Source organism: Podarcis vaucheri (genome assembly GCF_965113315.1).
Source record: "Podarcis vaucheri genome assembly, chromosome: 11".
In the NCBI taxonomy this organism is placed as follows: Eukaryota; Metazoa; Chordata; class Lepidosauria; order Squamata; family Lacertidae; genus Podarcis; species Podarcis vaucheri.
In genome coordinates, this window is record NC_138749.1 from 32,521,991 (window position 1) to 32,548,923 (window position 26,933).

Sequence of the window (26,933 nt, forward strand, 5' to 3'; positions counted from 1 at the left end):
TTGGGGTGGGGTGGGGAGGAGAAGCTATATAAAGCAGCCACCTAACATGTTTTCTAACAGAGCTTGATAAATTAAAAGTGTCCTTTCTCCCAAAGAAGCTTCCACCAGATATCTTTAAATATTGGTTGTAGTCTTGTAGTTCATGTAACTATAGTGCTTGTGATACCCAGATGGGACATAGATAGCAATGGATGAATGATTAAATCCAGCAAGAGCGGCATGATAGCTATCAAGAAGATCGGCTGCGTATTTGATGAGAACTGGTGCCTGACGACAACTGGCCCCCTTCTGCTCTGGTTCGGGAGAGTATGTTATCGCCACCATTCAAATAACTCCATAGGAGCCAGGTAGTTTTCTTCAGAATTTCCATCCCTCCTTAGCATGCGCTCCACTCTCTTCCCAAAGCCCTAGAGAAATTCTGACTGCGTCAGAGCATTACAGCATGTAGCTGATTAGAAACTGTGTTTCAGGCTATTACTCTGTAAAGCAGTAGAATTTTAGCTGTGGAATTTGAAAGTAAGGGAATGAAATGAAGACAATGGTTGGTTGGTTTCTTGAGGCTTACCGTTGACTTAAAGTCAGCAGAAGAGTTAATAAAGCCAAAAGGAAGAGCACACATCAACTGTAAAACGATCCCAGTATGTGTAATAGTTTTTCTGTTGCTCTGCAACCATATAGTCTGGAATATTATATACTGGCAAGTACCCCCAAACAGTTGTGTTAATATTTTTGCTAATGAGTTCTGACCTCTATAGGTAGTGCCTGATAATGTCTGTAATTAAAAGTCTTACAAGCCTCATCAACTAAATCCTTTTCTCCCTTGAGGCGTCTTCTAAATTGTTATTTGCATTTGGTTTTGTATTCCTACCCCCACCCCAAAGTTTTTAGGTCAAGGTGCTTGCCAGGCTTTTCAGACAATCTGCAGAAAATCAAGGAAGTATTTAAGTCAGACAACAACCCACTATGCATCTACCCCAGAGCAATCTCATGATGTTAGGTGGTACTACTCTAGTATTGTGGTATTTGTGTATTTTTCATTTGCTACTCTTCTAACTTTCTTATTTACTTGTTTGCACAATATTTTCATGGTCATCCCGGGCTGCTAACATTCAGCTTTAATCCAACTGAGTAGATTGGCTGCAGAATGAATTGATAGTTGGGTCAAGATATTAGCTAAATGTGTTTGGGCTTGCCATTAGGAAAGCTTGCCAACAATTTGTGAATAGCTATTCGAAGCCCTAGGAGACTTTAGAAGTGGCAAAAATAGATATCATTTTATTACATAGGATAAATTGCTCTGTATGTACTATAGATTCATCAGATTAATGTGAACTGTAGGAAACTTGTGTTGTGGGTATGTAAAACTAAAGAGAAATTTATTTCAGTAATGTAATATTTATTGAATCAGTGACTTTACAATAATACAAATAAAAATATATGGACTGGAAAAAACAGATTTGCTGTATTTTAAGATTTAAAAGCAACTTTCTGATGAAAAGAACCTGAAGCAGTGTACAGTCGAAGCACAAATGTTGCATGATGTGATGAAAGACCAAATCTGAATATAGATGGACTCTGCCACAAACTCTGCTGGACCTCCACATCTAGCGGGAAATTACAGCTTTCAGAGACAGGAAGCTAACTACTCTCTGACAGCAACAAAAGTGAAGTCTAAGCCAGTGAATTAAACGTTCTTGAAAATGTGATGGGCAGTCCTATTGTCATATTATGCTGGGGTGAAGATACATTGCCACTAACACCAGCAGAACAGTTGCCAAAGCCTATACTCACCCTGTGGGGGTAGGGGATCTAAAAGTGAAGGGAAAAACACCCACCTCATCCCTGGAAACTTTGCCAGTCCACTCCAGCAAGGGGCACAGTCAGAAATGATGCCTACATGCCACACAGACGAGGCGAGAGTCAATCTGTACAAACCAATCTGAGCAAATGGCTTTATGTCACAGCATTCCTAACACTCAAGAAACGCAGAGAATCAGGCAGAGGCAGCAGCTGTAGCCAAGGAAACTCTGTGGCATGCTGTGCTAAATCACAAATATGCAAGCACGCTCCAAGGATGGCTTGTTCAGATCTTACCATGGTTGAAATATTTAACTTCACCCCTCTCCCTACAGAACAAAATACATGGATGGCTCCAGTCAGCCAGCCTGGTTGCCTTTGGGCCGTCAATCTGGCCCTACCAGCTGACTCCTGCTCATCCCTCAATCTCATGATAATATAGCTTTGGGTGAGCAACACAGGAAAAATGGTGACCTTGGAAGCCAGCCAGCCTCTGTTGAGGCAGGGGCACATGCTCTTTGGGCAATTATGGACCCAAGTGGTACCATGCAGGCAGCAGAGCTTCCTCTGGTACATGCAAGTCCAGCCGCACTCTGTGATCATTGAGTGCCATAGGGCAAGGGTACCAGCTGTGACATCCAGGACCTTGGACTGGAATGGGCATTGTGCAGTGCTAGCCTAATGTGTGGCTGTGTGCTACTAGGTGGACTTTATCCTGCAGCTTCGGAGGGTGGCTTGTGGAAAGCAAAGGGAGACATACAGAGAGAGCAAGCAGTAAACAACTATCAGCGGCTAGTAGGCTCCAGAGCTGGATACACAATAGATATTTCTAAGTGAGGGAACAGGGGCAAGAGGAAGCGGTGTCACCTGAGAGATCAGTCAGTATCTAAGCATCCTCATATCTAAGCATCCTTCCTTTGGAGGGGAGAGGCTCCAGTCCCCCCCCCCTTGGAGGATGAAATTTGACTCTAGTAGCAGCTTGCTCTGCTCCATTCTCTTGTCCTGTGATGCTGTAATCTAACAGACCCTCAGCCATCAATCTTCAGTATAGGATTGCATCCTGACAGACTTTGCTATCGGAGATGGTCTTCAGCAAGCTACTTCCTGTTAACTGTGCTCTCTCTCTCTCTCTCTGTCTGTCACTCCCTATATGCAGAGACTAAACAGTAACCTATTTCACAGGGCTGTGGATGCTCAGATCTCTATTTAGTTAGGGACTTGTAGGATGACCTTGGGCAAGTCATTATCTCCGCTTGTATTTTGTATGAAATCATAATTACTTACTTTAGTCTTTCCAAGTGGAAGACTAAAAATAAAACAAAACTATACAGCACATTTACAAGACTGATGTGATTATAGCTATGCAATTCCGTTATGAAAATGGCTCCCTTTTTCTAGAAAGAAATAAAGTGGGCTCATTTTAATTTGGCCAGAGTTTTTCAGCATGACTGAGATAAGTACTGGTAATCTTGAGGCTTTGGGCATGGTGGTTCTGCTGTCCTGTGACCAACATTTTGTGAGATAAGCAGCCCCATATAACCAACATGCTTAAGTCTAATTAACACATAAAAGGGGTTAAAACTATAGTGTAAGCTGTCCTGCCACACTTAGCTATGTTCACTACCTCTCACATTGGAAGGCAATAGGACATGATGCCTTTGTTTTCTCTTCAGTTGACCTGAGAAGCTCAGTGTGTGAAGAACAACCAGCTTAGCCACAGGGCTCTCACAAGCTATGCTTGAGTTCCTATACCAATAATTTAGAAAATTTCACCACTGCAACTAAGCCTAGTTTTACTGCATTTGCAAGCTTTTCTGAATGCTGTATGGGAAAAGCACATGAATCTGATCTTTAGAGAATTTGTTAGTAAACCATTTTTAACTTAACAAATGTGGTCTTTTTCTATGCTGGGGAAGTGGAAACGTTGGAAAGAAACATTTTAAGAGGACATTTTGGAAATCATTTTAAAGGGCACATTTTTAGGTTTTACTGTTGATATTTCCACGGTTTACTTTGCTGCATATTTTGTAATTTTAAATCTCTGCTGGATTTCTCTCACTGAGTGCTTGCCCCAAACTTGGATCTTGGCATCCAGGAATTCTCCTTTTATACCTATTTTCCCCCTTGAACCAACACATTTCATGTGTATGTATTTGCTTGCCATCTGCTCAGTAGACACAGCACAAATCTCCTGTCTTTTTCCAACAGAAATTGCCTTATAGTTGTTGACTCACTGGTTTCCCTCTGCTCAGTAAAGGATGTCAAAACAATAAAAATGACATTTGATTCCAGGTGTAGGAGAGGATCAAGGACCACTCTAAATACCCTCAATGCTTTGTATACAGACTTTTCCTCTTAAATAGATGATGCCTACTCACAGAATGTACACCTACTGTTAGACAAGGGGTCGGCAAGGTTTTACCTGCCTGGGCTGGTCAAGAGATCTCTCTTTGGGCTGGATCACGCATGTGTGTGCGATTTCCGGTGTCTGGGCATGCACAGACACAATTTCTGGCATCCGGGAATGTGCAGACGCGATTTCCGGTGTCTGCGCGTGCACACACACGATTTCCGGCGCCGCAGAAGCAAGTCCCTACACTGTGCTGGTTTAGTGCAGTGCGCAAGGACTTGCTGAGTGGGTGGTTTGGTTCAGTGGCGGCTGGTTAAACTGCCCCTGTGGGCTGCTTACGGCCCATGGGCCGCAGGTTGCCGACCCGTGTTAGATAAACTGTGAATGGTAAATTGGTCCTGTTACACCTTTCCTCTAGGAAGATTATCAGATCTTCACACACACAACTGTAAAATAGTATGCTCAAGTTTTCAGCACTGATTTATTGAATAATTATCATTGAGGATTCCATTAACAATTATTGAGGATTTCAGTCATTTCCGCATGACTTGTAGACAAGGGATAAAACATTCATTCAGATTACCGTATGTGCGTTTTTTTAATTTAGGAAATTTGTATTTTGTACCCCAGCAAGAGATCTCAATGTGTTTTTCATAAAAAGTACACTAAAAATTATGACGTATTTAACTACAGTATTGGAAAACAACAACAGGTAATGTAGGTAAAATCCCACAAAGATGAATGTGAACCATGTGGAGAAAACATTTTTATTTCAAGTTTCATTGGGGGGGGGGTCTCACCCACATCACATGTTTTAAGTACTTTTATACCACTTTAACTGTCATGGCTCCACCAAGAATATTGGAAACTGTAGTTTGTTATGGGTGCTGAAAGTTATTAGGAGACCCTTCACATAGCTACAATTTTCATCATCCTCAACAAATTACAGTTTTCAGGATTATTGAGGGGAAGCCATGACAGTTAAAGTGGTCTAAGAGTGCTTTTACCATATGGTGTTGATGGGATTGACAACAGCTGGATTTTGGCTAAGCATTTCACTTAAGTGTGTGTGTGTGTGTGTGTGTGTGTGTGTGTGTGTAATTAAAGTGGGTTGAAAAAGTCAGCTCTATCTTTCTCTACAGAGTTGGCAAGAAGTGAAAAATGAAACGGCTAATATTTAGGAACAAATCATATATCCAGACAAAGTCAGTGATGCAGAGGAATTTAGCCAACTCTACATCATTTATTTGACAGTACCACATGGCAAGCAATGGCAGAGTTGGCTTTAAAAGCTGAAGACAGATTGTTTCTTTAGTTTGTACTTTGGGTGAAGTATAACTGCGGCATAGTAAAGTATCAAACAGATAAAACATTCTGGGTATAATTACATAGTCAGCAACTTGTGATATCCACTGTAATGGAGTTGGTCTTAGAGAGGTCACTACGAAAGCTTATAACAAATGTTATGAAGCCTGATGATCAACAACCTCTTGGATCATGTTAAATTTACTTCCTTTTTGGCTTGAATATGTCACTAAATTTAGCTGTGCTTGTCGGTCATTGTTAACAAAAATCTTCTTCAAAATGCCCCACTGTGGGAGGGATTATGTCCAGCACCTTGAAAGAGGCAGTGGTGCAGACCTTCCTGAAGATCCTCCTTGGATCTAGAGGTTTTAGAAAACTACCACCTAGTCTTTAATATTCCCTTCCTGAGCAACATCATTGTGTGTGTGCGCGTGGCCAGTAAGTGGCAGAAAGGAAGCAGATTGTCTACACACTCTGGTTTTAGCATCAAAACATCTTTGGTTACTCTGATAGATGACTTTTATTGGGAGAGACAAGAGGGAGTGTGGCCATGTTGGTTCTTCTCAGCCTCTCAGCAGTTTTCAGCATCATTGATCAGGATGTCCTTCTGGACTCAGTCAGTGTGGTTAGAGCTGGTGGTGTCACTCCTATTTGCATGGTTGGTACCAGAAAGTAATACTAGGCAACTGTTGCTTAGATCTGTGGCTTTTGAGCTGTGGGGTCCTGCAAGAGTATTTTCTGTTATTTCTGCTATTCAACATCTGTATTAAAGTATTGAGAGCTGTCACCTGGGGATTTCAAGCACAGTACCATCAGTATGCTGATGACATGCAGCTCTCTCTCCCCATCTGAATCAGTCCCTTAACACTATATTTTCCCATATATTTGAAATGCTTTCCTTGTATGTCCTTTGTACAATATGGCCAGTATTGTACTCAACACATAACTTAATTAATTCCAACAATAGGCACTATTTATAAGGTAGCTTGTAACAGCATTTTTCATCTTTGTGTCCTTATATTTATTTCCCATGATAGTGTTTGAATTTCCAAATATTACTTATAAAGTTACTTTACCATCTCCATTTAGTATACAATTATATAATCAATAATTATTTTAACAAATGGTGAAGAAAGGGTTATATATTCTATTTTGTAGTTTTGTATTATTATTTTTTAATAGAAGGGGTAGCAAATGGAATGTTGCAGCCACACCATACATTTAAAGCACTCTTAAACCACTTTAACAGTCGTCTCTCTCTCTCCCCCCCAATTCTAGGAACACCCATTAAAACTACTGTTGAGAGTTGTTAGGAGACCCCTAACAAGACCTACAATTTCAAGCATCTGTAACAAACCAGTTCCCATTATTCTTTGGAGGAAGTCACAACCTGTGGGTCCCCAGATGTTGTTGAACTACAACTCCCATCACGCCTAGCTAGCAAGGCCAGAGCTCAGGGTTGATGGGAGTTGTAGTGCAACATCTGGGGACCCATAAGTTGAGAATCGCTGGAAGGGGTCTTTAAACAGCCTTTAAAATTGTATAAGTTGTCTTTAAACTGAATTCAAATAATTTCCCCTTTGAATGGAGCTTCTTTCCGAACTATCCTATGCAATGCCCACACTATGTGCAAGATTGGTTCCCCTCTGAAGTACAGACAACTCCCCATTTACATGGGGGTTACATTTTGAGGCACCATACATTTAAGTGAAGTCGTTTCTATTGGGAACACCATTGGAAAAAGCCTGCAAACACCCTCCCTTTGGAAACGCTTGGGGGTGGGGGAACCCCCCAAACTCCACCACAGTTGCTCTCTCCAGGCTTCCTTGCTCAAACTCCAACTCTCCCCAGGCCTCAAAGGTCAGTGCAAAGGCTTGTGGGATTGCTATGTGCTATTTTTACAGTATTTTCGTGCTCTTTTAGGGCTCTACTTCACTCTGCCTCATGGCCCCCAGAAAGTTACTTCGCTTCAAGGTTATTGGAACGAGGAAGGCTGCCTTCTGCCAAGTTCTCACCAAGACTAAGAGATTTCAGCAAAACATTTTACAATTCTGGATGAGGTGAGTCAGAGCAACAAACTGCAGGGACTGGCAACGTTCCCGCCAACTCTCAGAACTTTATCTCGCCTCATCGCTTTGGTGAAGTTAGCCAGCGCTCATTTTTTTTGCAGGCTGCTAGGAGAGGGAGCAGCAGGTTGTGTACTGTGAACCCTTATTTGCTCCAACAGAAGGTAGGAATTTTGGGAAGGAAAAATATTGCCACTTTGTAAACGCGGAAATCAAGCGGGAACAATTCCAGCTGCCTCATCGTTAGCAACACACTTTTTTTTTTTAAAGGGAAAAAGGTGGACTTGGGAGGACCTTCACGTTAAACGCTGCCAACCCTGAAACAACGCGTATCACCCGTTCCCAACACAACACTTTCCCTCTTTAACCGCCCCCCTTGCATACAGACGCGCATGCGTCGGACTAGCACATGCGCTTTCGAGGTGCGGGTCCCGAGACTCTTCCCGGAGCCCGAGAGCGGAGAGAGGGACAGGAAAGGAAACCGCGCGGGTGCTTCTGCGCTTGCGCTCCTCCGCGCGCTTCCCCCCCTCCCCCGAGCTCCTCCCACAAGAAAGGAAGAGACGGAGCCTTGTGCGCATCCGTCAGAAATTGGCGGGAGGCGGAGAAGGTGAGCGAAGGGGGGAGCCGAGGCGATGAGGGAGGATGGAAAGGAAGAGGCGGTCGCAGGGCGCTCGGGTGCCGCCGGCAGCCTCAGCCTGGCAGAAGGCGCCGAGGCTGTTTCCCCCCCGAGGGGCTTCCCGTCGCTCTTTGCCAGCCAGCTTCGCCTCAGAGGCGCGGTTTGGAAACTCCCGCCCTGGTCACCGGCCTCCGTTTGAAACTGCCATTGCCCACAGCCCCCTCAGTGTACGCTGTTTCTCCCCCCCCCCAACCGTAAACAGGAATGCCATAGGGGTGTGTGTGTAATGATAAACCTTTATTGTCACTACACCACCTGTGTGCAGTGAAATTAAACGGGGGGGGGGAATTGTTGTGCTGCCTTACTGCTTGTTTTTCAGGGGGATTTCCACCCCACAGTACACAGATCTCTTCTTGTCCATACAAACATGCCGAAAGCAGGAGTGGTTTTACAGGCGAGGAGGAAGGGCGCTGGTGGCGCTGTGGGTTAAACCACAGAGCCTAGGACTTGCAGAACAGAAGGTTGGCAGTTCGAATTCCCTCGACGGGGTGAGCTCCCGTTGCTCGGTCCCTGCTCCTGCCAACCTAGCAGTTCGAAAGCACGTTAGAAAGTGCAAGTAGATAAATAGGTACCGCTCCAGTGGGAAGGTAAACGGCATTCCTGTGTGCTGCTGTGGTTCGCCAGAAGCGGCTTAGTCATGCTAGCCACATGACCCGGAAGCTGTACACTGCTCCCTCGGCCAATAAAGCGAGATGAGTGCCGCAACCCCAGAGTCGGTCACGACTGGACCAAATGGTCAGGGGTCCCTTTACCTTTACCTAGGAAGGAGAAACAGGCTTGCAATTTGAATGGCAAACTGTGCCTTGGCACAGCCTGGTCCCCTGGGACAACAAGTTTCAGGCCATTTGAAAACAACAACAACAAGGCACGTTTTCATTTGGGAGCCCTGCTACCTCCCCGTTGCTCCTGGCTCAGCCAAATGAGGGAAATGTGAGCTGTGGAAAGGTGCACATGTTTGTGCTGGTCATTGGTCACCACAGCAGCCCATTTGGGTAGTTGGAACTAAGCAGCATCTGAAACGTAGGGAGCGGAGAGGTTTGTAAACACAGCAAAAGACACCTGTGCTTTCTGAAACTTAGAGCCAGTTGGAGATGTACTAAATATTCCTGGCCAGTGTTCTCTGGTGTGTGCATAAGGAGGAACCCTGCTGGCTCAGATCAGTGGTTCATCTAGTCCAGCATCCTGTTTCTTACAGTAACCAATCAGGAGCCTATGTAGCCCTGAAGGGGGATGCTGCTTGTTATTCTGCAGCAATTGGTGTTCAGAGGCACAGGCAGGATCTACAATGAAAGGTTCCAGTGCTTAATGTTCCTGCTCACTGTTCCATTCAGTCAATCATGCCCTCTTCCATGATACTGTAACTTATTAGGTGCTGGGCGAAAATGTTATATGAGATGACCATCAGGGTCCTTTCCAACCCTACAATTCTTTGATTCTAACAAGGCCTTCGGCTGACTGAACAATTTATGGCCTTTTAATTGTGTTTGTGAGAAGGGCATTATCAGTTTGTTTTTTGGTGTGTATTTTGTGTTCTCATTTTGTATTTTTATGCTGTAAATTTCCTAATAATACTAATAATACTAATAATAATAATAATAAAAATAAAATTTATACCCCACCTATCTGGCTGGTTTTCCCCAGCCACTCTGGGTGGCTCCCAACAGAATTAATGCTGATGATGCTGATGATAGTAATAATGATAATAATAATAATTAATAATACAGTGGTACCTCTGGATGTGAACGGGATCCGTTCCGGAGCCCCATTCGCATCTTGAGCAGAACGCTACCCGCCTCTGCACGGGTCGCGATTCGCCGTTTCTGCGCATGCACTGACATCATTTTTAGTGCATGCGCGAGCGGCGAAACCCGGAAGTAACCCATTCCGTTACTTCCAGGTCACCGCGGAACGCAACCTGAAAATGCTCAGTTTGAAGCATATTTAACCCAAGGTAGGACTGTAAAGCGATAAAACATCAGACATTAAAAACTTCCCTGAACTCTGTGATCATATCTATCTATTCCATCCCCCTTCCTAGCTGATCTTCTGTTTCCACCTCATCTTTCAGCACTGCAGCTTCTGAGTATTCCTAGTCCTCACTGCTTTTGGAGTTTCTTTAGGCTATTTTTTTTATAAAAAAGGTTTTTTTGTACTGTATTTACGAAATTTGAGGATACCTCTGTCCCTCTTGTATGTGGGTGCTGGTGTTTTTGCTACAAAAGCAATGACACTGATATCTGAACAATGAAGATAAAGGAAACAATGTTATGTGTTTCTGGGGGAAGCCTTTGAAAGTCTCACTTAGGCAGGATACATTGAGACTTTTGTGATGTTTTGGGGTCATTTCCAGGTTTGATGTGATGTGTATATGTGCAGTCACACACATATTGAACATGTGTAAGTGGGGGTTGTCTGTACTTTAAATGCATCAGTTAAAGCTTGCATATTACACCAAGATGAATCTGAAAACAATAATGTATTTTGGATTTTCAGGCACTCTGTCTCTCCCCTCCCCACTCCCTCAATTTTTAAGTCTAAGGCAGGTATTAGACTGGAAAGATCTACCAAGTGTTTGGTAAAATACCACACTTGTCTCATGGGCTTCATTCAACATGAGAGACAAGTTGTGCAGCACTGCTATAGGATCCTTAATTCTGAAAACCAAACATAAAGGAAGATTGGTACTGTTACAAGGTATAAGAGCAGACTAAATTCTCATGGGTGCTTCAGAATTTAGCAAGCTTCTTATATGTGCATTTAATAAAATAACTGGCCAATTATTTCCTCTTATAATGATTTTATTGTACGAGTATGGGGAAAGAAGCAATACTGCATTATAATTTTCACTTTCTCTGTTATGCCTACATCTGCTCATTTGCTAAAAACAGGTGGTTCTATTTAAAGTGTGTGTGAAGACTACAGTATTTTTACCTGCACTGTGTTGATTACAATTTCACATCTGATAACTGCATCGGGAGATGTAGTAATTACTGACATTTTCCCCAAACTTGGAAACTTCCCAGTTCCTTGTAATCCAGAGTGGTGGTGATATTTGATCCTACTCATACTGTCAATAATCCATGTAAAACTGAGAGATACAAATGGCAGAATGTTCACCTATATCAGCATTTCAATCCTTGAAAGTGGTCTGCTTGTCCAAGCTCTGCTCATTTTATTAAAGCATATTGTCTGACAGAATGCATTACAGGTTGAAGTGTAAAAAACAGTACCCATTCTGGAGAGGCTTCTGCCTTTGGAAAAGTATACTAGAATTGTAGAATTAGAAGGGACCCTGAAAGTCATGTAGGTCAACCCCCTGCAATTCAGGAATCGTTAGCTCAGGGATGGGAAGTCTTTAGCTTTCCAGATGTTATTAGATTATAGCTACCAACCACTGGTCATGTTGGTTTAGGCTGATGGCAGTTGGAGTCCAGCAACATCTGAAGGGATGTAGATTTGAAATTCCTGCATTAGCTTAATGGCCCATCAAACTGTCCAGGGAATAAGTTACTATAGAAATATTATACCATCAAGTAATGACATGAAATCATTGTCCATAAGTAGAAAGTTCATCTGAAAGCAAGGGATTGGGCAGTAGCCCAATTCCTATTGTTTGTTGATCTCTTGTATTGCTTCCTGTTCCTTTGGGAGAGCTATATATTCTATTTAAACAATATCTGCCAATACTAACACTTTGTTTTTTTTAAATAGATGTCACTTAACTTGTGTGGTGAAGATTTCTTTCTGGAAGAGAATAAATTCAAGCAATATTGTGCAGAATTTATCAAACATTCTCAACAAGTAGGAGACAATTGGCAGTGGAGGATTGTAAAGGTATGTGCCAGATTTTAATCTCTAGCCAAAACACTGTGTTGCTAGTTTTGTCTCAAATTTTATAGGCCAGGGATGTTTTTTAATGTCCAGGAAGGCTTGCCTAGTGCCTTCATTGCATATCTTTAAATGCCAGGCAAAAACATTCATTTTCTTCCAGGCCTTTCTTTTGGCCAATTAAACAATCTATGACCTTTTAAACTGGGTGGTGGATGGTTTTGATGCTATGTTATGTATTTTTGTGTTTTTTATATTGCAAATTACTTGTGATATTTGGATGAAGGGCAGAATAGAAATTTAATAATAATGAATGAATCTGTACTTCTGTTTTACTTTGTTACCTTTTCTACACTATGGTTCCTTCAAATCGAAAAGTAGTTTGGGGATTCAATGTGTGTTTAAATATTTTTTCAGGTGTTTTTAAAACATGGAATTATCAGAAATATTGTATAGTTTTGGAAATATTTACAAAAGTTACCAATACACACACACACACACACACACACACACACACACACTTTTGTGTTCACAACTGGCATTAGTATTTATAGAACATAAATTGTGCTTTGAATGATATTCTGATTAACAACAGTTTTCCTACCTAATTGCTGAGAGGGGAGTCTTTTTTGCCACAATTGACCAAGAAAATGGCTGTTTGTAGTCTGACCATAAAAATGAGGTAAATTGACAATTTTGAATTAAAATAAAGATTGTTTTTTCTGCACATGTGGTGTTCTATTTAAAAGTATCTTAGAAAAATATATGTCACATAAGTAATATTTTGTGGCAAAAATAGTCAGGTTTGGGAGTTAAATGTCAAGGCTAAGTGATTGTTGTGTGTGAGGGTTTTGTTTCATAGCGAATCTGATCTTGATTGCAAAATTTCAGTGCTATAGTCGATTGTTCTACTAATTTATTTTACTCCTTCCCTTCCTCAAATGTGGTCAGGGTATTGTATATGGTTGTGTCTCCCTCTCCCCATCCAATTTTGTCTTTACAACAACTTGGTAACATATCAGGTTGAGCTTGGGACCGGATTACCTATGAGATCACCTTATCGCATATGTGCCCACTCAGCCATTTTGATTGGTGGAATTGGCACTACTACAGGTGCCACATAATATCCGTGGCACATTTGTAAGAACTCAGTTGTTTAGTATGAGAGCAACAGCACTTTGGAATTCCCTGCCTATTGAGATCAAGCAGGTGATTTCACTCTACTCTTTCTGGCACCTACTAAAAACACGCTTGGTTAGGCAAGCCTACCCAGATGCTTGGAAAGTTGAGGTAATTTTAATTTGTGTTAGTATTTTAACTTTTGTATGTTTTTAAGTATGGCTGTGAATTTTTTCTTGTTTTCACATTTTATAAACTGCTTTAAGGTTGTTTTTTTTAAAAAACAACAACAACCAATAACAATCAAGTGGGACAGGGATTTGACCTTAGGTTTCCTTGGTCCTGGGCAGACCCTAGGCCTCTGTGCAGTATTATGCTACTATAGGAAACTGGAACCTGTCTATACAGATTATGTTGAGCATAGCTCATGGCTTTAGTTTCAGTTCGCGTGCCTTGCCTGCAAACAGTGCCAGGTTAAATCCCTGGCATCTCCAGCAGGGCTTGGGAACTATCTCATTTTTAAATCCTGAACAACCACTACCAACCATAGGCAATACTGAGCTAGATGGACCAGTGATTTGACTTGGTATTGGGCTGCTTCCTATGGTTTTGTGATCATACTTTAGTTCCATTAAAATTACAGAGGCATACAGATGAAGGGTAGTATGCAAATTTATTTAATAATAATAACAATAAGTGCATGTTGCATGAGAGTCGCAGTGGATACAATGCTATGCAGTAAGCCCTGCTATGATCAGTGGGATTTACCTACATGAAAATGTGACAAGAATTGCACCCAAATCCATTAATTTCAATTTGATTTGAGAATACCCCACTTCTGAATTGTAGCTAGCATTTAAGTTCAGAATTCCATAGCTACTGAATATGCTACTGAGATCTTTCTCTTCCTGGTAGATCCTAACCCCCCCTCCCCAATTGCTTAGATTTGAGTTCAGTTATTGTTCCTCATTGAACATTACAGCTGCATACGCAAAAAGAATTGGTTTGTTCTAGCACAGGTACGTTCTGAAATTGGCTCATTGTGTCTTAGTGGGAATATAAATAAAGCATCGCCACAAAAGCAACTCTAAGAACAAGGTAATTTTCTCTAAACTGATCTGTTCTGTGTTCAAATGTTTACTGACAGAAGCACACACTGATTTGTTTTAGGAGCAAACTTGATAAAAAGAAAGCGCTACAATAGCCCATGGCACTAGCCATACATAACACACACAGAGAGATATATGTATATATGTAATGCTACTTAAAAGACAGAACTAATGTGCTGGAGTTAGACACACATTGATTTAAAGATCAGAGCAAATGAAATAAACTCTGTCAGAAATGATAGATTAGTCAAAGAGTTAAATTTATAGTTAAATTTGCAGCCTTGTTGAGTAATTTAATGCTACATTAATGGGTTCTGTACAGAGACTTGTTTTGAATAGAATCCTTTTATATCAGATGTTGCACATATGCTTTCTGTGTGTGTTTGTCTAAAATAAAACTTAATGAAACAGCTAATAAAACCCCAATTTGTTTGTGCTTCCTTTGAGAAATAAGCTCTTAATATGCAGCTACCATTCATTATCAACTATGCAGTTTGGTTCCCTTTCAGCAGATATTCTTCCCAGCTATGCTTGCCACGTGATTCAATCAGTACTTAAACTTTTTTGGCAAGACTTATTTGTTGAGGACAGCATGCTTAATTTGCTTATTGGAGCTAGTATGGAGGAGGTTTATAATAAAGTTGGGGGTGACAGGGCACCTGCTTCAGGTGCAGTCTTTGCAGGGATGCAAAATGGACCCCAAAGGTTTTTTAATATATTTACAGTTAATAAATAAGGTTAAATTATGCAACATTTTCTGTTTGGGATAATTGGATATGTTTTCAAAGAGGTAGATGAAAAGCCAGATAATGGGTTTTCAGGAGGTTTTGTGAAGGCAGCAGCTATGGAGGGAGGCACACTTGCATATTCTTGCTGGCTCTGCGCCTGCTACCTAGCACTTACAGCTATTGGATATTGCTGGGAGGAGAAAGTGTTTCAGAGAAAGGAGATTCTGCTCAGTTAACTGTTGATTGGAAAGCAGCAACTGGCAGGTTTTGTACAAAGCCTTCCGAGCTGTCTTGATCTAGAGCCACAAACAGCAGGAATCTGTGCACTGAAAACCGAGCAGCATCCTTAAAGGTATGCAGCTGTTCTAGACTCACTTTAGATTTTATTAACCATTCACCTCAGGCACCAGGCCAAAAATAATTCCTGTTTTATTCTTTTGTACATATGTGCAAATATACATCTCCCATAGAAAAGGATGCTTCTTTAAATTTATGTGGTGCCAAGTATGAGGAAGGGGTCTGTCTGAGGTGCAAGGAGTCCCTTGAGAGAAAAATAGCATATTCAGGCAAAGTAATTTAGCATAGTTTAATTAAACTTGATGTTACAAGAGATTGGTTCAAAACAAAAATTTTGTATCACATCCCTATTTGACATGAAAATTACTTAAAGTTGAAGAAATGAAACATCTGGTTTTCTTCTGTGAAATTTCAATGAAGCTATATTCCCAAAGAGGTAAACAGTTTTGCTGAAAAATATTGATGTTCCTTTCAGTCTCCCCCAGGAACAAATGTTTTCTCTAAAAGTCGTCCATGTTGCCATCTAGCTAACAAAAAGTTGTTGGTGTGAACAGCTTACATTTAGTTAATAAAATGTTGTTGGAGTGATCTGAACAAGAAAGAGACATTTATAGACTAATTCAGTTCATTCCAGGTGAACATAATAATTGGAAAATAATACTTAATATATAATATTGCATATGTCTGCACATTTGCAGATATGGTTAACCTGGTAGCTTCTTAGCTTCTTGCTAGTGGGAGGAAGGCAGTGTAAGCTTTCAGAGACGGAGAATGACACACTGGGGTGGGGGTGCATCTCCTTGGGGTTTCATTGTAAGGTAGCAGGTTTGCTGATTGCTGGGAGTTCATAAGCTGCTTGCCTCAATTTGTGCTCTACTATATCTGTAAATAAACCAAATATTACAAAATATTTCCTCAAAGGAAAACCAAACCCTGAGTAGCACTGTCCTTAGAACTTATTACTTCTTGAAATACTGTATATTGGTGAGGGCACTATAATACATTTCCTTCTGTTAAACTTCCCTGGCTAGCTTTGATTAGCTAAGATGGGCAAGAGTTGAGAGTGCATGTGGATGGTTGCATGCTAGCAAGCAGCTTGTCTGTGTCCTTGGGCTACATCAACCAAAAATGATCTCAGAAAACTCAGTTAGATGCAACATTGATGCCCTCATCTGGACTTGCTGTAATAACAGTATCAAGGTCACTGTGGAGACAAGCAATTTTACCCTCAACATGCTTTGCAGACAAGTTACAGTGGGCAACCAAAGAATCAGTCACATAGAATAATGTTGGAAGGGACCACGAGGATCATCTAGTCAAACCCCCTGCAATACAGGAATGTGCAGCTGTCCTGTATGGGGATTGAACCTGCAACCTTGGTGTTATCAGCACCATTCTCTAACCAACCGAGCTAAAGCTTGATTAACTGAATGAAGGTTTCAGAGGCAGCTTTGCCTCTCAATACCAGTGATTGCTTGGAACAAGAGAAGATGGCTCTTGTTTTTATGTTCTGCCTTGGGCTTCGCAGAGGCCTCTGACTGGTTGCTGTGAGTGACACGATGCTGGCGAGTCCCTTTGGTCTGATCCATTAAGGCTCTTCTTAATCTGCAAGAAAGAAGATGTAAAGCAGCCATCCCCAGTCTGGGTCCTCATACAGACTACAGACTATAACTGCTGTCAGTCCCAGCCAACATTGCCAATGGTTGGGTGATGGGAGTTGCAGAGGATGCATGAGCTGAGGAAAGGAAAATAGGCAGGATCAGCTTAGTGGAGTACCAGAGTATAGGAAACAGGACAAGGGAATGGGGTGAGCAAGCTATTCCTAGGAAGGATAAAATAATGTACAGTATATTATAAGAAGGTGCCAGGAAAGATGAAGAATTAGAGACCAGGGAAAGGAAGTTGGAGAAAAGCCACCTGGGAACAAGAAAGCAAAGTTGCAGCTTACATTTGTCCACCTACCAGGTATCATCTACCTTTGCATCATTGATTCTGTACACATTTCACCAGTTGCTGCGGATCTGGCATTTTAAAAATCAAAAGCTTGTGTAGAAAGATTTAAAATATTTACTAATGAACTTCAGCTAATATTTGGCTGGTGAATATATTTATATATATATATTCCCACACACTGTCAGCAGACCTATCTCTTATGTGTCTTATTTTGTGTTGGCATTAATTTCCCTTTTTACCTTTATTTGCCCTGATAGCATCAGGTGGACTCTCTCACAGTGAACAAGTAGTCCTCACCACCATTCATCCCCCAAAATGTGTGAAAAGACCCACAGTGCTGCATTATTATACATCCGACTTTGTTTATACAACCTCTCATCACTTGTTTATTTTTGTGCCCATCTTGATTTTTTTCCTCTTCCAGCTTCCTAATGCATATATTATTTATGGTATGGCTTCATTGTCACAAGCATAGTAGATCATAAGATACATATTTGTTGTATCAATATCGTAATGGCCGTATAACTCCTATAAATGTAAACATATATTTGGGATCACATTTGCAAGAAATTTATTTATTTTCATAATTGATGTCATTTTAATATGTATCCATTACTTTTGTTCACTTGTTCTCTCACATGAAGTGCTCTTTTTCTGATTTGCATGCTTTCCTAGGTCTTAGGAATAATGTACAGTATTTTAGTTTTGTGATGTGAAATATGCAGGATTTTCTAACTTTCACAGACCTTAAATTTTGAAATTTAAGTTAGTGATTTCTAATGCTTTTGTTCTTACATGGCTCTTTAGTGTGAGTTTTCTGGGTGTGCATACTTTTAATGTTTAATTTTAGAAAGTGCTACTTCACATTTCCCTGATTTACAGATGGTAAATTTTCAACCACATTTTCAATGGCATATGGGAAGGATACATCCTCAATGCATCTATTGAAATATCTATTGAACGTTTGTGCCTTTTTGTCAGTATTTACAGGTTTACCGTATGTATCTAACTGAAAGTAGGTCAGCTGTTATGGCTTAAGGAATACCACCTTGTTTTATTTGGATTTTCCGATGTTTTTGAGATCTCTTTTCTGAATTTTACAGGTTATCTGTTGATCTATATTCATGGCCATTCCTCTGCCCCATATCTATTTTTATTTTCTCTCATTAACGCATACAGCTAATATAATATAAACATATATAATATTAAAAAGTATGTTAAAGGTGATTTTTTCCCCTTTTATTATGTGAAAATCATTCTTTCAATTCCTTTTGCAAATGATGCATTCCCTCCACCCTTACATTTTTGTGTATCCAATGATGTGTTCTTAGGATAAATCTCCATTCACCATCAACATTATTTATTTCAAAATTTTGTTTTTAGTTAGGTATGTTGACGACTATTTTAAGTATTTTAAAGTTTCATCCTTTTGTTTTTGAAAGAAATTGGCTGCCAGATCATGAACATGTCCTAATTAACTTATTTTCTATTTATTTCTCCTGGCCTATGTCTTATACATTACTCATTGCTATTGTAACTATTAATAAAGTGTATTTCTGTTGTACTAGATCCTGTAGTACTTGTCTTAACTTCAAAATATGAAAGTGAATTAGTATGCAATCCTATGGTTCCTAGGAGGACATCCTAGGAGCTATAGTTCAGAATGAATCTCTCCATGCAAAGGAGGGGTAAAGCTCCCCCTCTCTCCCCTCCAAAAAAAGAAAGAAGGGGGAAAGCAGAAACACTTTCTCCTACTCTCAATTTCTTGGTGTGAGCCTGGCAGGGCTTTGGACTTGATAGTTCTCTCTCTTTCCCCTGTAAGGTTGTCCTTGACTTGATAATGGCAGCTACTGTATTGGTAGCCCATTTTGTTTGGAAGTTGGGGAATAGAAATTCTGCTGGTGAGCCTATAAAATAAAAATGTTGATCTGAAAGGCTTAAATATAACTCCTGTAATGCAGTCTAGGGAAGGAAAGAGGTTGCATGTTGAGAATATAGAAATGATGGATAATTCTTTTAATATTGGGAAAGGAATGATGTACAAGATCAATAATTATATATTTTTTAAATAATTTTTTTATTTTTATTTTCTAATGCACAAAAAAGAAATAATAATAGGTGAAAGAGAGGAGATAAAAGCAAGACAGGAAAATAAAAGAAAGTATATGAGGAATATAGCAGTATGATTCCAGACAATTGACCTTCATAGGCATTTTACCCAAGAATGTTTTTCAAAAGGCGCCCATGAGAGCAGGGCAGCTGCCAATCATATTCCTTAACTTTAATGTATTCAGTAATCAGTCATTAGATTTAATAATTAACTGAGAAGCTACAGGATAGGCATGACATGAAGTATGCCTATGACATAATGAGTATGACTTGACATAAGTATGACATGACATAATGAGAAGTGCACTAGATTGAGGAACTAATGAAGGAAAACCAAAGGGTTAAATAATATACTTGTATTAGTATTTTAAATTTACCTTTGTTTGAGTAACCACAATAGCCTTCAGGTATAATTTTCTAGGTGAATTTATTTAAGATGAGTTGTGCCTTTTCGGTTTATTTTCTATTTTGATCATAAAACAAAACAAAAGTACCCCTGCTACTTGTTTCCATCAATCAAGAATAGTCTTTTTTCCATAAAGTTTGGGCATTTATATATATAGTCATATAAACAAAATACCTGGTGGAAAGAGGAGGAGGAAAAAGGGGAGAAACAGTAAAGGCAAAGGGATTTTTTATTTATTTAACAGTTTAAAAGGCAGAAGAGAGAAAGTAATACTAAATGGATCTTAAATTATTTTCATGGAATGTAAATGGACTTCATAATAAAATGAAGAGAAATATCACACATTGGCTAAATAGAAGTAGATAGGTAGCCGTGTTGGTCTGCCATAGTCAAAATAAAAACAATATCTGAAGAAGTGTGCATGCACACGAAAGCTCATACCAAGAACTAACTTAGTTGGTCTTTAAGGTGCTACTGGAAGGAATTTTTTTATTTTGGCTAAATAGAAATTAGATATTATTTGTTTGCAAGAGACACACATAAAAAGACAATATAGAAAATTACTAATAAATAAAGGACTAGGACAAGAGTTTATATCTTCAGATAAAACCAAAAAGAGAGTGGTAATAATGTGCGTCAATCCTAAATTGGATCCAAAATTAATCTTTAAAGATGAAGAGGACAGAATTATTGCCATCAAAGTGGAGGAGGGTTTCCACCACTGCCTGAGCCTCGAGGTAGTTCCACGAGTTTGTGTTCCATGTGATGGAAAACTTCAGCACAGCCTCTTTCTGGTCTTTCCGAAGCTTCAGGAGGTTCTTTTCTAAATCTTTTCCATTAGCCTCCTTAAGAATAGCAGGTCCAACTGCTTCCTCTGATCCCGTATCCAACTCCTGAAGCCCGTGCAAGCTCGACAGGGTGGTGGCTTCTTATTCGGTTTGGCGGCTGGCAGAGGCTGCCCCTCCACGGGTTTTTCAGCCCTGGCCATCGAGGTGGAGAAGGGGAAAGGGAAAGCGGGCACCGGTTGGGACGTGCTGGGGCTGGGCGCCACCATAGTGCACGCAAAGTATGCTGGGCCAGAAGGGGCTCGCCCATTCGAGGGGGAAGAAAAAAGAGGCTGAGAGTGGTTGTCAATGGCAACTCCAGTAGGCCGCTTCCTCTTTTCCTGTTTCCGCTGGAGTCCTCTTTTGCTTGCCACGCCTGCGGGCTCTCTTCCGGCCAACTCTGCCAATGACAGATCTTAAAAACTTGGGGTTGGTGAGATTCGGCAATCGCAGCAACTTGCGCCTGCTGGACCTCCTGAGTGGAGCGGGTTGTGTCTTGCTCCTCGTGAAGTAGGGTGAAATGTGAGGAGTGTTGCAAGCCGGTGTAGAGGCAGAAGGTTTGGCTGAGATGGTAGAGCATGGCTTCTCCGTCAGGGGCTTCTTCCTAACCCAGTAGAACACCAGCATCATACGCCTCTTAGATGGGTTGGACATGCTGAAGAAGGTGCTGGAGGCCCAAAGACCAGGGTGACTTCAAAGCGGAGGACGCAGAAGGCAGTTTCCTATCAATGGTGCCAAATCCAAGCAAATGTTAGCTCTGGTCCTGTTAAATCGATCCAGCAATTATGAACGTTAAATAAGCAATTAATTCCTCAGGCAGTATGAAAAGACTTTATGTGGCTTTTTAATAGCTGGGAGCCCCCAACTACTGCCACTGTTGACAGCCTCTTGCCCCTTCACTCTGCTTGAATGGGTTATGTCACAGTGGTTCCTTAAGCCTTCATCAGGAGTTTGTGAGCATGAAAATGCTGTTGGGAGTTTCAGCAATGAAAGCTCAGGCATAACATACTGTTTGAAAGTCTGAACATTTCCTCTTTTTTATTTAATAAAATTTATATACCACTTTTATAATTTATATACGAATTATTAGGAGAGTAAGTTAAAAATATACTGTAGTTTATTCACTTATAGGCTAGTTTACATACTTTATTTATAGGGCCATAGCTCAGTGGTAGAACATCTGCTTAGCATGCAGAAGGCATCTGGTTCAGTCCCCAGCATCTCCTCGTGGGACTGGGAGAGATCCTGCTTGAAATCTTTTATTATTATTATTATTATTTTATTAAAGATTTTCTTGTTTTACAGAAGTATGTGTAATGTCGTATTTTTTCCATGTAACATTTTTACAAATCAGTTTCATTTGTTGAGACATTAGGAGGGGAAAAAAGGTGTGCGTGGGGGGAAGATGGGTGGGGGTGGGATTGGGTGGCAATGTTTCTATTTTGCTTAATGTATGTAGGGTTTCGTGTCAGTGTTGCTCGTGCAGGTTCTCTGCTGTTCATTTGTGTTTCTTTGGTGGCGAGAGAGGTTGGGGTTGGCCTAGGGTATGGTTGTTTGTTTGTGATTGGCTGTGGTGATCTTTGTTTTCGTGTGTGAGTGGGGTGGGTGGGTGTTTTGGATCAGGTTAACCATATTGAGGCTCCTTTTTCTTTTTCTTTCTTTCTTTTTCTTCCTCTTTCCCTCTTTCTTTCTCCCTCTTCGCGTTAGCTCCACTGTCCTGGTTTTGGAGCTCCTCTGCGCTGTTGGGTGGGTGGCCGGGTGCCTTCCCGTCTCAATCAAGGTTGTGGGGGGGGCGCGTTTTGGCTCTTCTGATAGACGCACCGGGCACCCCCGATTCCTCTCCACTGATGGTGCTGACGGCAGCAGTCCTGGGAGCCCAGGAGTCAGCCGTTTACTCTGGCAGGCTTCAGGAGCTGTTTTCTGCCATTGCAGCCACCATGATGCCTCCATAAAAATGGTTTTTTTAAAACAACAACTGCACCACAATACCTGGTGGAAAGTATTGTGCAGGACACCGTTTGCAAGTAAAAAATACATAAAATAGAGTATTGAAGAATAATTGTGAATTCTGCTGAACATTTTTAACCATATCTCTTAAGAAATATATATAGGTTAAAGGTAAAGGGACCCCTGACCATTAGGTCCAGTCGTGGCTGACTCTGGGGTTGCGGTGCTCATCTCGCTTTATTGGCCGAGGGAGCCGGTGTACAGCTTCCGGGTCATGTGGCCTGCATGACTAAGCCGCTTCTGGCGAACCAGAACAGCACACGGAAACGCCGTTTACCTTCCCGCCAGAACGGTACCTGTTTATCTACTTGCACTTGACATGCTTTCGAACTGCTAGGTTGGCAGGAGCAGGGACCGAGCAATGGAAGCTCACCCCGTCGCGGGGATTCAAACCGCCGACCTTCTGATCGGCAAGTCCTAGGCTCTGTGGTTTAACCCACAGCGCCACCCGCATCCCTAATATAATATATTATATCGGTTACTAGTATATCGGTTAGGTAAAGGTAAAGGTACCCCTGCCCGAACGGGCCAGTCTTGACAGACTCTGGGGTTTGTGCGCCCATCTCACTCTATAGGCCGGGGGCCAGCGCTGTCCGGAGACACTTCCGGGTCACGTGGCCAGCGTGACAAAGCTGCATCTGGCGAGCCAGCGCAGCACACGGAACGCCGTTTACCTTCCCGTTGGTAAGCGGTACCTATTTATCTACTTGCACCCGGGGGTGCTTTCGAACTGCTAGGTTGGCAGGCGCTGGGACCGAGCAGCGGGAGCGCACCCCGCCACAGGGATTCGAACCGCCGACCTTTCGATCGGCAAGCCCAAGTATATCGGTTACTGAGACCTAAATGTTTCATTTATTGAATTGCTGAGGTTTCTGGTGAAAAGATAGCAATGCCATTTATTTCTTTTAAACACAGGACTCTGTTGATGATGGCTATATGACTAAAACACACTTTCAAGTGAAGGGTGGAAGTCTCACAGCAGACATAGAGGATATGGCTAGTGAGCGTGATGAAATAACCTTTGCACATATTGGGGTAAGTACAACCTAGACGATAAGTACCTATGTTATTGAAAACATTTTGATATTTTGCTGTTGAGCTCTGTGACAGTTCAGCAACTATTATCAGCAAGTTGCATAATCTTCATTGAAGTATATTTGCACTTTGAAGAGAGTCTAGAACTAGTTACACAAGAAGAGATATACACACATTGGAAGGGTTGCTGTTTATATCTGATACCAAAGTCAGGTCCGCAGCTAGTTTTGAAAAGTGAGTTGCTTCTGTTCTGCTTCTTGGTAGTCCTGTGTTGTCAGGGGATGATTAGCTGCTTGTGCTTAAAATTGTGCCCCTTCAGAGTTTGTGCGGCCCCACAAACCTCTGTGTGTGACAGAGCTCCTCAGACATGTCTGCTCTAGTCACTAGTAGAGTCTGACAGTGGCTGCCTGCGGAAGCGCTTCCAGCAAAGAAGTTCCTTAACGGAAATGCGTCTCCTGGACTCACGACGTGGCAGCTTCCGGCGAAGCATGGGTCTCCCTGCAGTTGCTTCTGACACCTCCCCGCTATTTTCGCTGGATGTGTCTCTCACCCCTTTCTCTCCCCTGCTGTTTCCTGCCTGGGCTGCTGCGTCTCTCTCAGCATTACTGAGATCCTCCTCCAGAGACCCCTCGCTCCCCCTCCTTGTCCCTGCTTTAGCTGCTGACTCTCTCCCAGTCTCTGGGAGCCCTACCAACTCCCTTTCCTCTGATGTCAGTTCCCTGACATCCACCTCCCCTCCAGGGCCCCCTTCTCCCCCGCCCCTACTCTCTCCTCTGGGCGGTGAGGAGCTGAAACCCCGAAAAGAATCCTCTTCATCTTCAGACGTCTCGAACATTTCCCTCCATCGGTCTTCGTTCCGACTCGCTGAATCCTCCTCCACCTCGGAATCAGAGAACCCCTCCAACTCTTCTTCTTCGTCGGTGGTGGCGAAGTATTCCCTCCGGAACCTCGCCACTGGCTGGGGTTTACGAGGGAATCTCTGATGAAAAGTTTCAATCAAAACCTCGTCATCTACATCCTCTGCCCTGACCCAGGTGTTTTCCGACTCCGGCTCCCCTTCCCACATTACCAAATACTCTACTTGCTCTCCCTTCCACCTGGAATCGAGAATCTCCGCTACATGGTAGCTGTGTTCTTTTTCCTCCATAGCTGGTCCCCTATTGACCCTCCCCTCTCTGTCCCCTATATACGGTGACAGCAACGACCTGTGGAACACTGGGTGCAACTTCATGTGGTTCGGTAACCGGAGTCTGAAAGCCACTGGGTTGACCTGTTGCGTGACTTCAAATGGGCCCAGCCTTTTGGGTCTTAACTTCTTACAACCTCCTTTGAATGGTAACCCTTGGGTGGACAGCCACACCTGGTCCCCCACCCTAATGCTTTCCCCTTCCCTTCTGGTTTTGTCTGCCTGCCTCTTATATTCCTCCTTCGCCCTGTTTAAATTAAGTTGGAGCTGGCGATGGATCGCTTCCATTTCTTCAACGAACTGTTCTGCGGCTGGAACGCTCCAGTTCTCCCCTTCCCCCCCTGGGAAGGCTCGGGGATGACACCCGTGATTAGCCAAAAAAGGGCTCATCCCCGTGGACACGTTCTCTGCATTGTTGTAGGCAAATTCTGCCAACGCCAGCTTCTCCACCCAATCATTCTCTCTGTCATTCACATAACACCTCAAATATTGCTGGAGGACACCATTAGCTCTTTCCGCCTGCCCGTTGGTTTCTGGATGACGGGCAGTAGAGAAATTCACCTCTACATGCAATAAGCTCATGAGCTTCCTCCAGAACCTGGAAGTAAATTGTTTCCCTCGGTCAGAAACCACCCTCAAGGGGGCGCCATGCAGCCTAAACACATTTTCCACAAACAATTTAGCGGTTTCTTCCGCTGTGACCGCATGTGAGCAGGCTATAAAGTGGGCCATCTTGGTTAACAGGTCTACCACAACCATGATGGCTGTTTTCCCTTTGGACCTGGGCAGATCAGTCATGAAATCTATTGCCACTGCCTCCCATGGCCTTTCCGGCGTGGGTAGTGGTTCTAATAAACCTGCCGGTGCCCGCCTCTCCCCCTTGGCTCGTTGGCATTGGTCACACCCTCTCACATATTCCCGCACATCTTCCCTGACCTTGGGCCACCAGAATTCCCTGGTAACCAGCCACATGGTTTTGTGTTGCCCAAAATGCCCTGCTGTGGGGCTATCGTGCAGTTGCTTGAGTACCTTTTCCCTCAATTCCCCTTCAGGTATGTATAACGCTCCCTTGTAGTACAACGCCCCGTTTCTCTCCTCAAAACCCCCGGGTTTGTCTCCCTCCCTCCTGAGACCCCTGAGTTTGTCCTGGGCGTATTCATCCTGCACCGTTCCCTCTACCAGTTCCCTTTGCCCCACCAATGCCGCCCCACACACCCAGCGGTCCTCGGGAATGACATGGGTCTCTTCGGGTGCACCCTCTCCCTCCAAATATTCAGGTTTGCGTGAGAGAGCGTCCGCCCTAACGTTCTCCGGGCCTGGTACGTAACAAATCTCAAAGTTAAATTTGGAGAACTCCTGGGCCCATCTCAACTGCCGTTGGTTGAGCACTCGCGCAGTTCTCCAATACTCTAGATTCTTATGGTCCGTGCACACTTGCACCTTCTGTTGTGCACCAATTAGCAGGTGCCTCCATCTCCGGAAGGCCACATGAATCGCAAGAAGTTCCCGGTCGTACACCGTGTAGTTCCTCTCAGATTTGTTCAGCTTTCGCGAAAAGAAGGCACACGGTCGCCACTCTGACCCCTCCTTCCCCGGCTGCAGAAGAAGCACCGCCCCTATGGCTCTGTCAGAAGCGTCTGTTTCGACCCTCAGCTTTTTTTGTAAATCCACATGTAGAAGTTGTTCATCAGAGGCGAAGGCCCTTTTCAGTTCCTCAAACGCTCGCTCCGCCTCCCCCGTCCCAACAAACTTCTTTTTACTGCTGAGACAGTCCGTGATGGGCGCCGTCAGGTGGGCGAAGTTTCGGATGAACTTACGATAAAAGTTTCCAAACCCTAGGAACCTCTGCACATCCTTCTTGGTCTTGGGTGTTTTCCATTCCAGCACCGCTTGAACCTTGCCGGGGTCCATGGCCAACCCCTTGTCTGACAAGCGGTACCCCAGGAATTCCACCTCCTTGGTATGAAACTGACACTTCTCCAGTTTCACCCACAGTCTGTTGGCTTGCAGCCTGCTCAACACTTCTCTGACGTCTCTCACATGTTGCTCCTCATTCTCCGAATACACCAACACGTCATCTAAGAAGGCCACGCAATTCTTGTAGAGCAAAGGCCCCAGTACGTGGTTCATGAAGGCTT

General features: G+C 42.6%; 1 protein-coding gene across 3 annotated transcripts in view; it reads left to right on the plus strand.

The window, feature by feature from the left end:
* The first annotated feature begins 7,912 nt into the window (after positions 1-7,912).
* The window catches only part of ATG10 (autophagy related 10), a 104,352-nt gene continuing 85,331 nt past the window's right edge, over positions 7,913-26,933 (plus strand). For 2 of the 3 annotated variants that reach the window (XM_082192031.1, XM_082192032.1), the window contains exons 1-3: positions 7,913-8,125; positions 11,906-12,028; positions 23,490-23,609. In XM_082192031.1, the coding sequence (XP_082048157.1) occupies positions 7,928-8,125; positions 11,906-12,028; positions 23,490-23,609 (441 nt within the window). In that variant the 5' untranslated portion in view covers positions 7,913-7,927. Of the gene's footprint in view, positions 8,126-10,751; positions 10,889-11,905; positions 12,029-23,489; positions 23,610-26,933 lie in introns of those variants that run through there. The other variant, XM_082192033.1, reaches the window with a different exon arrangement.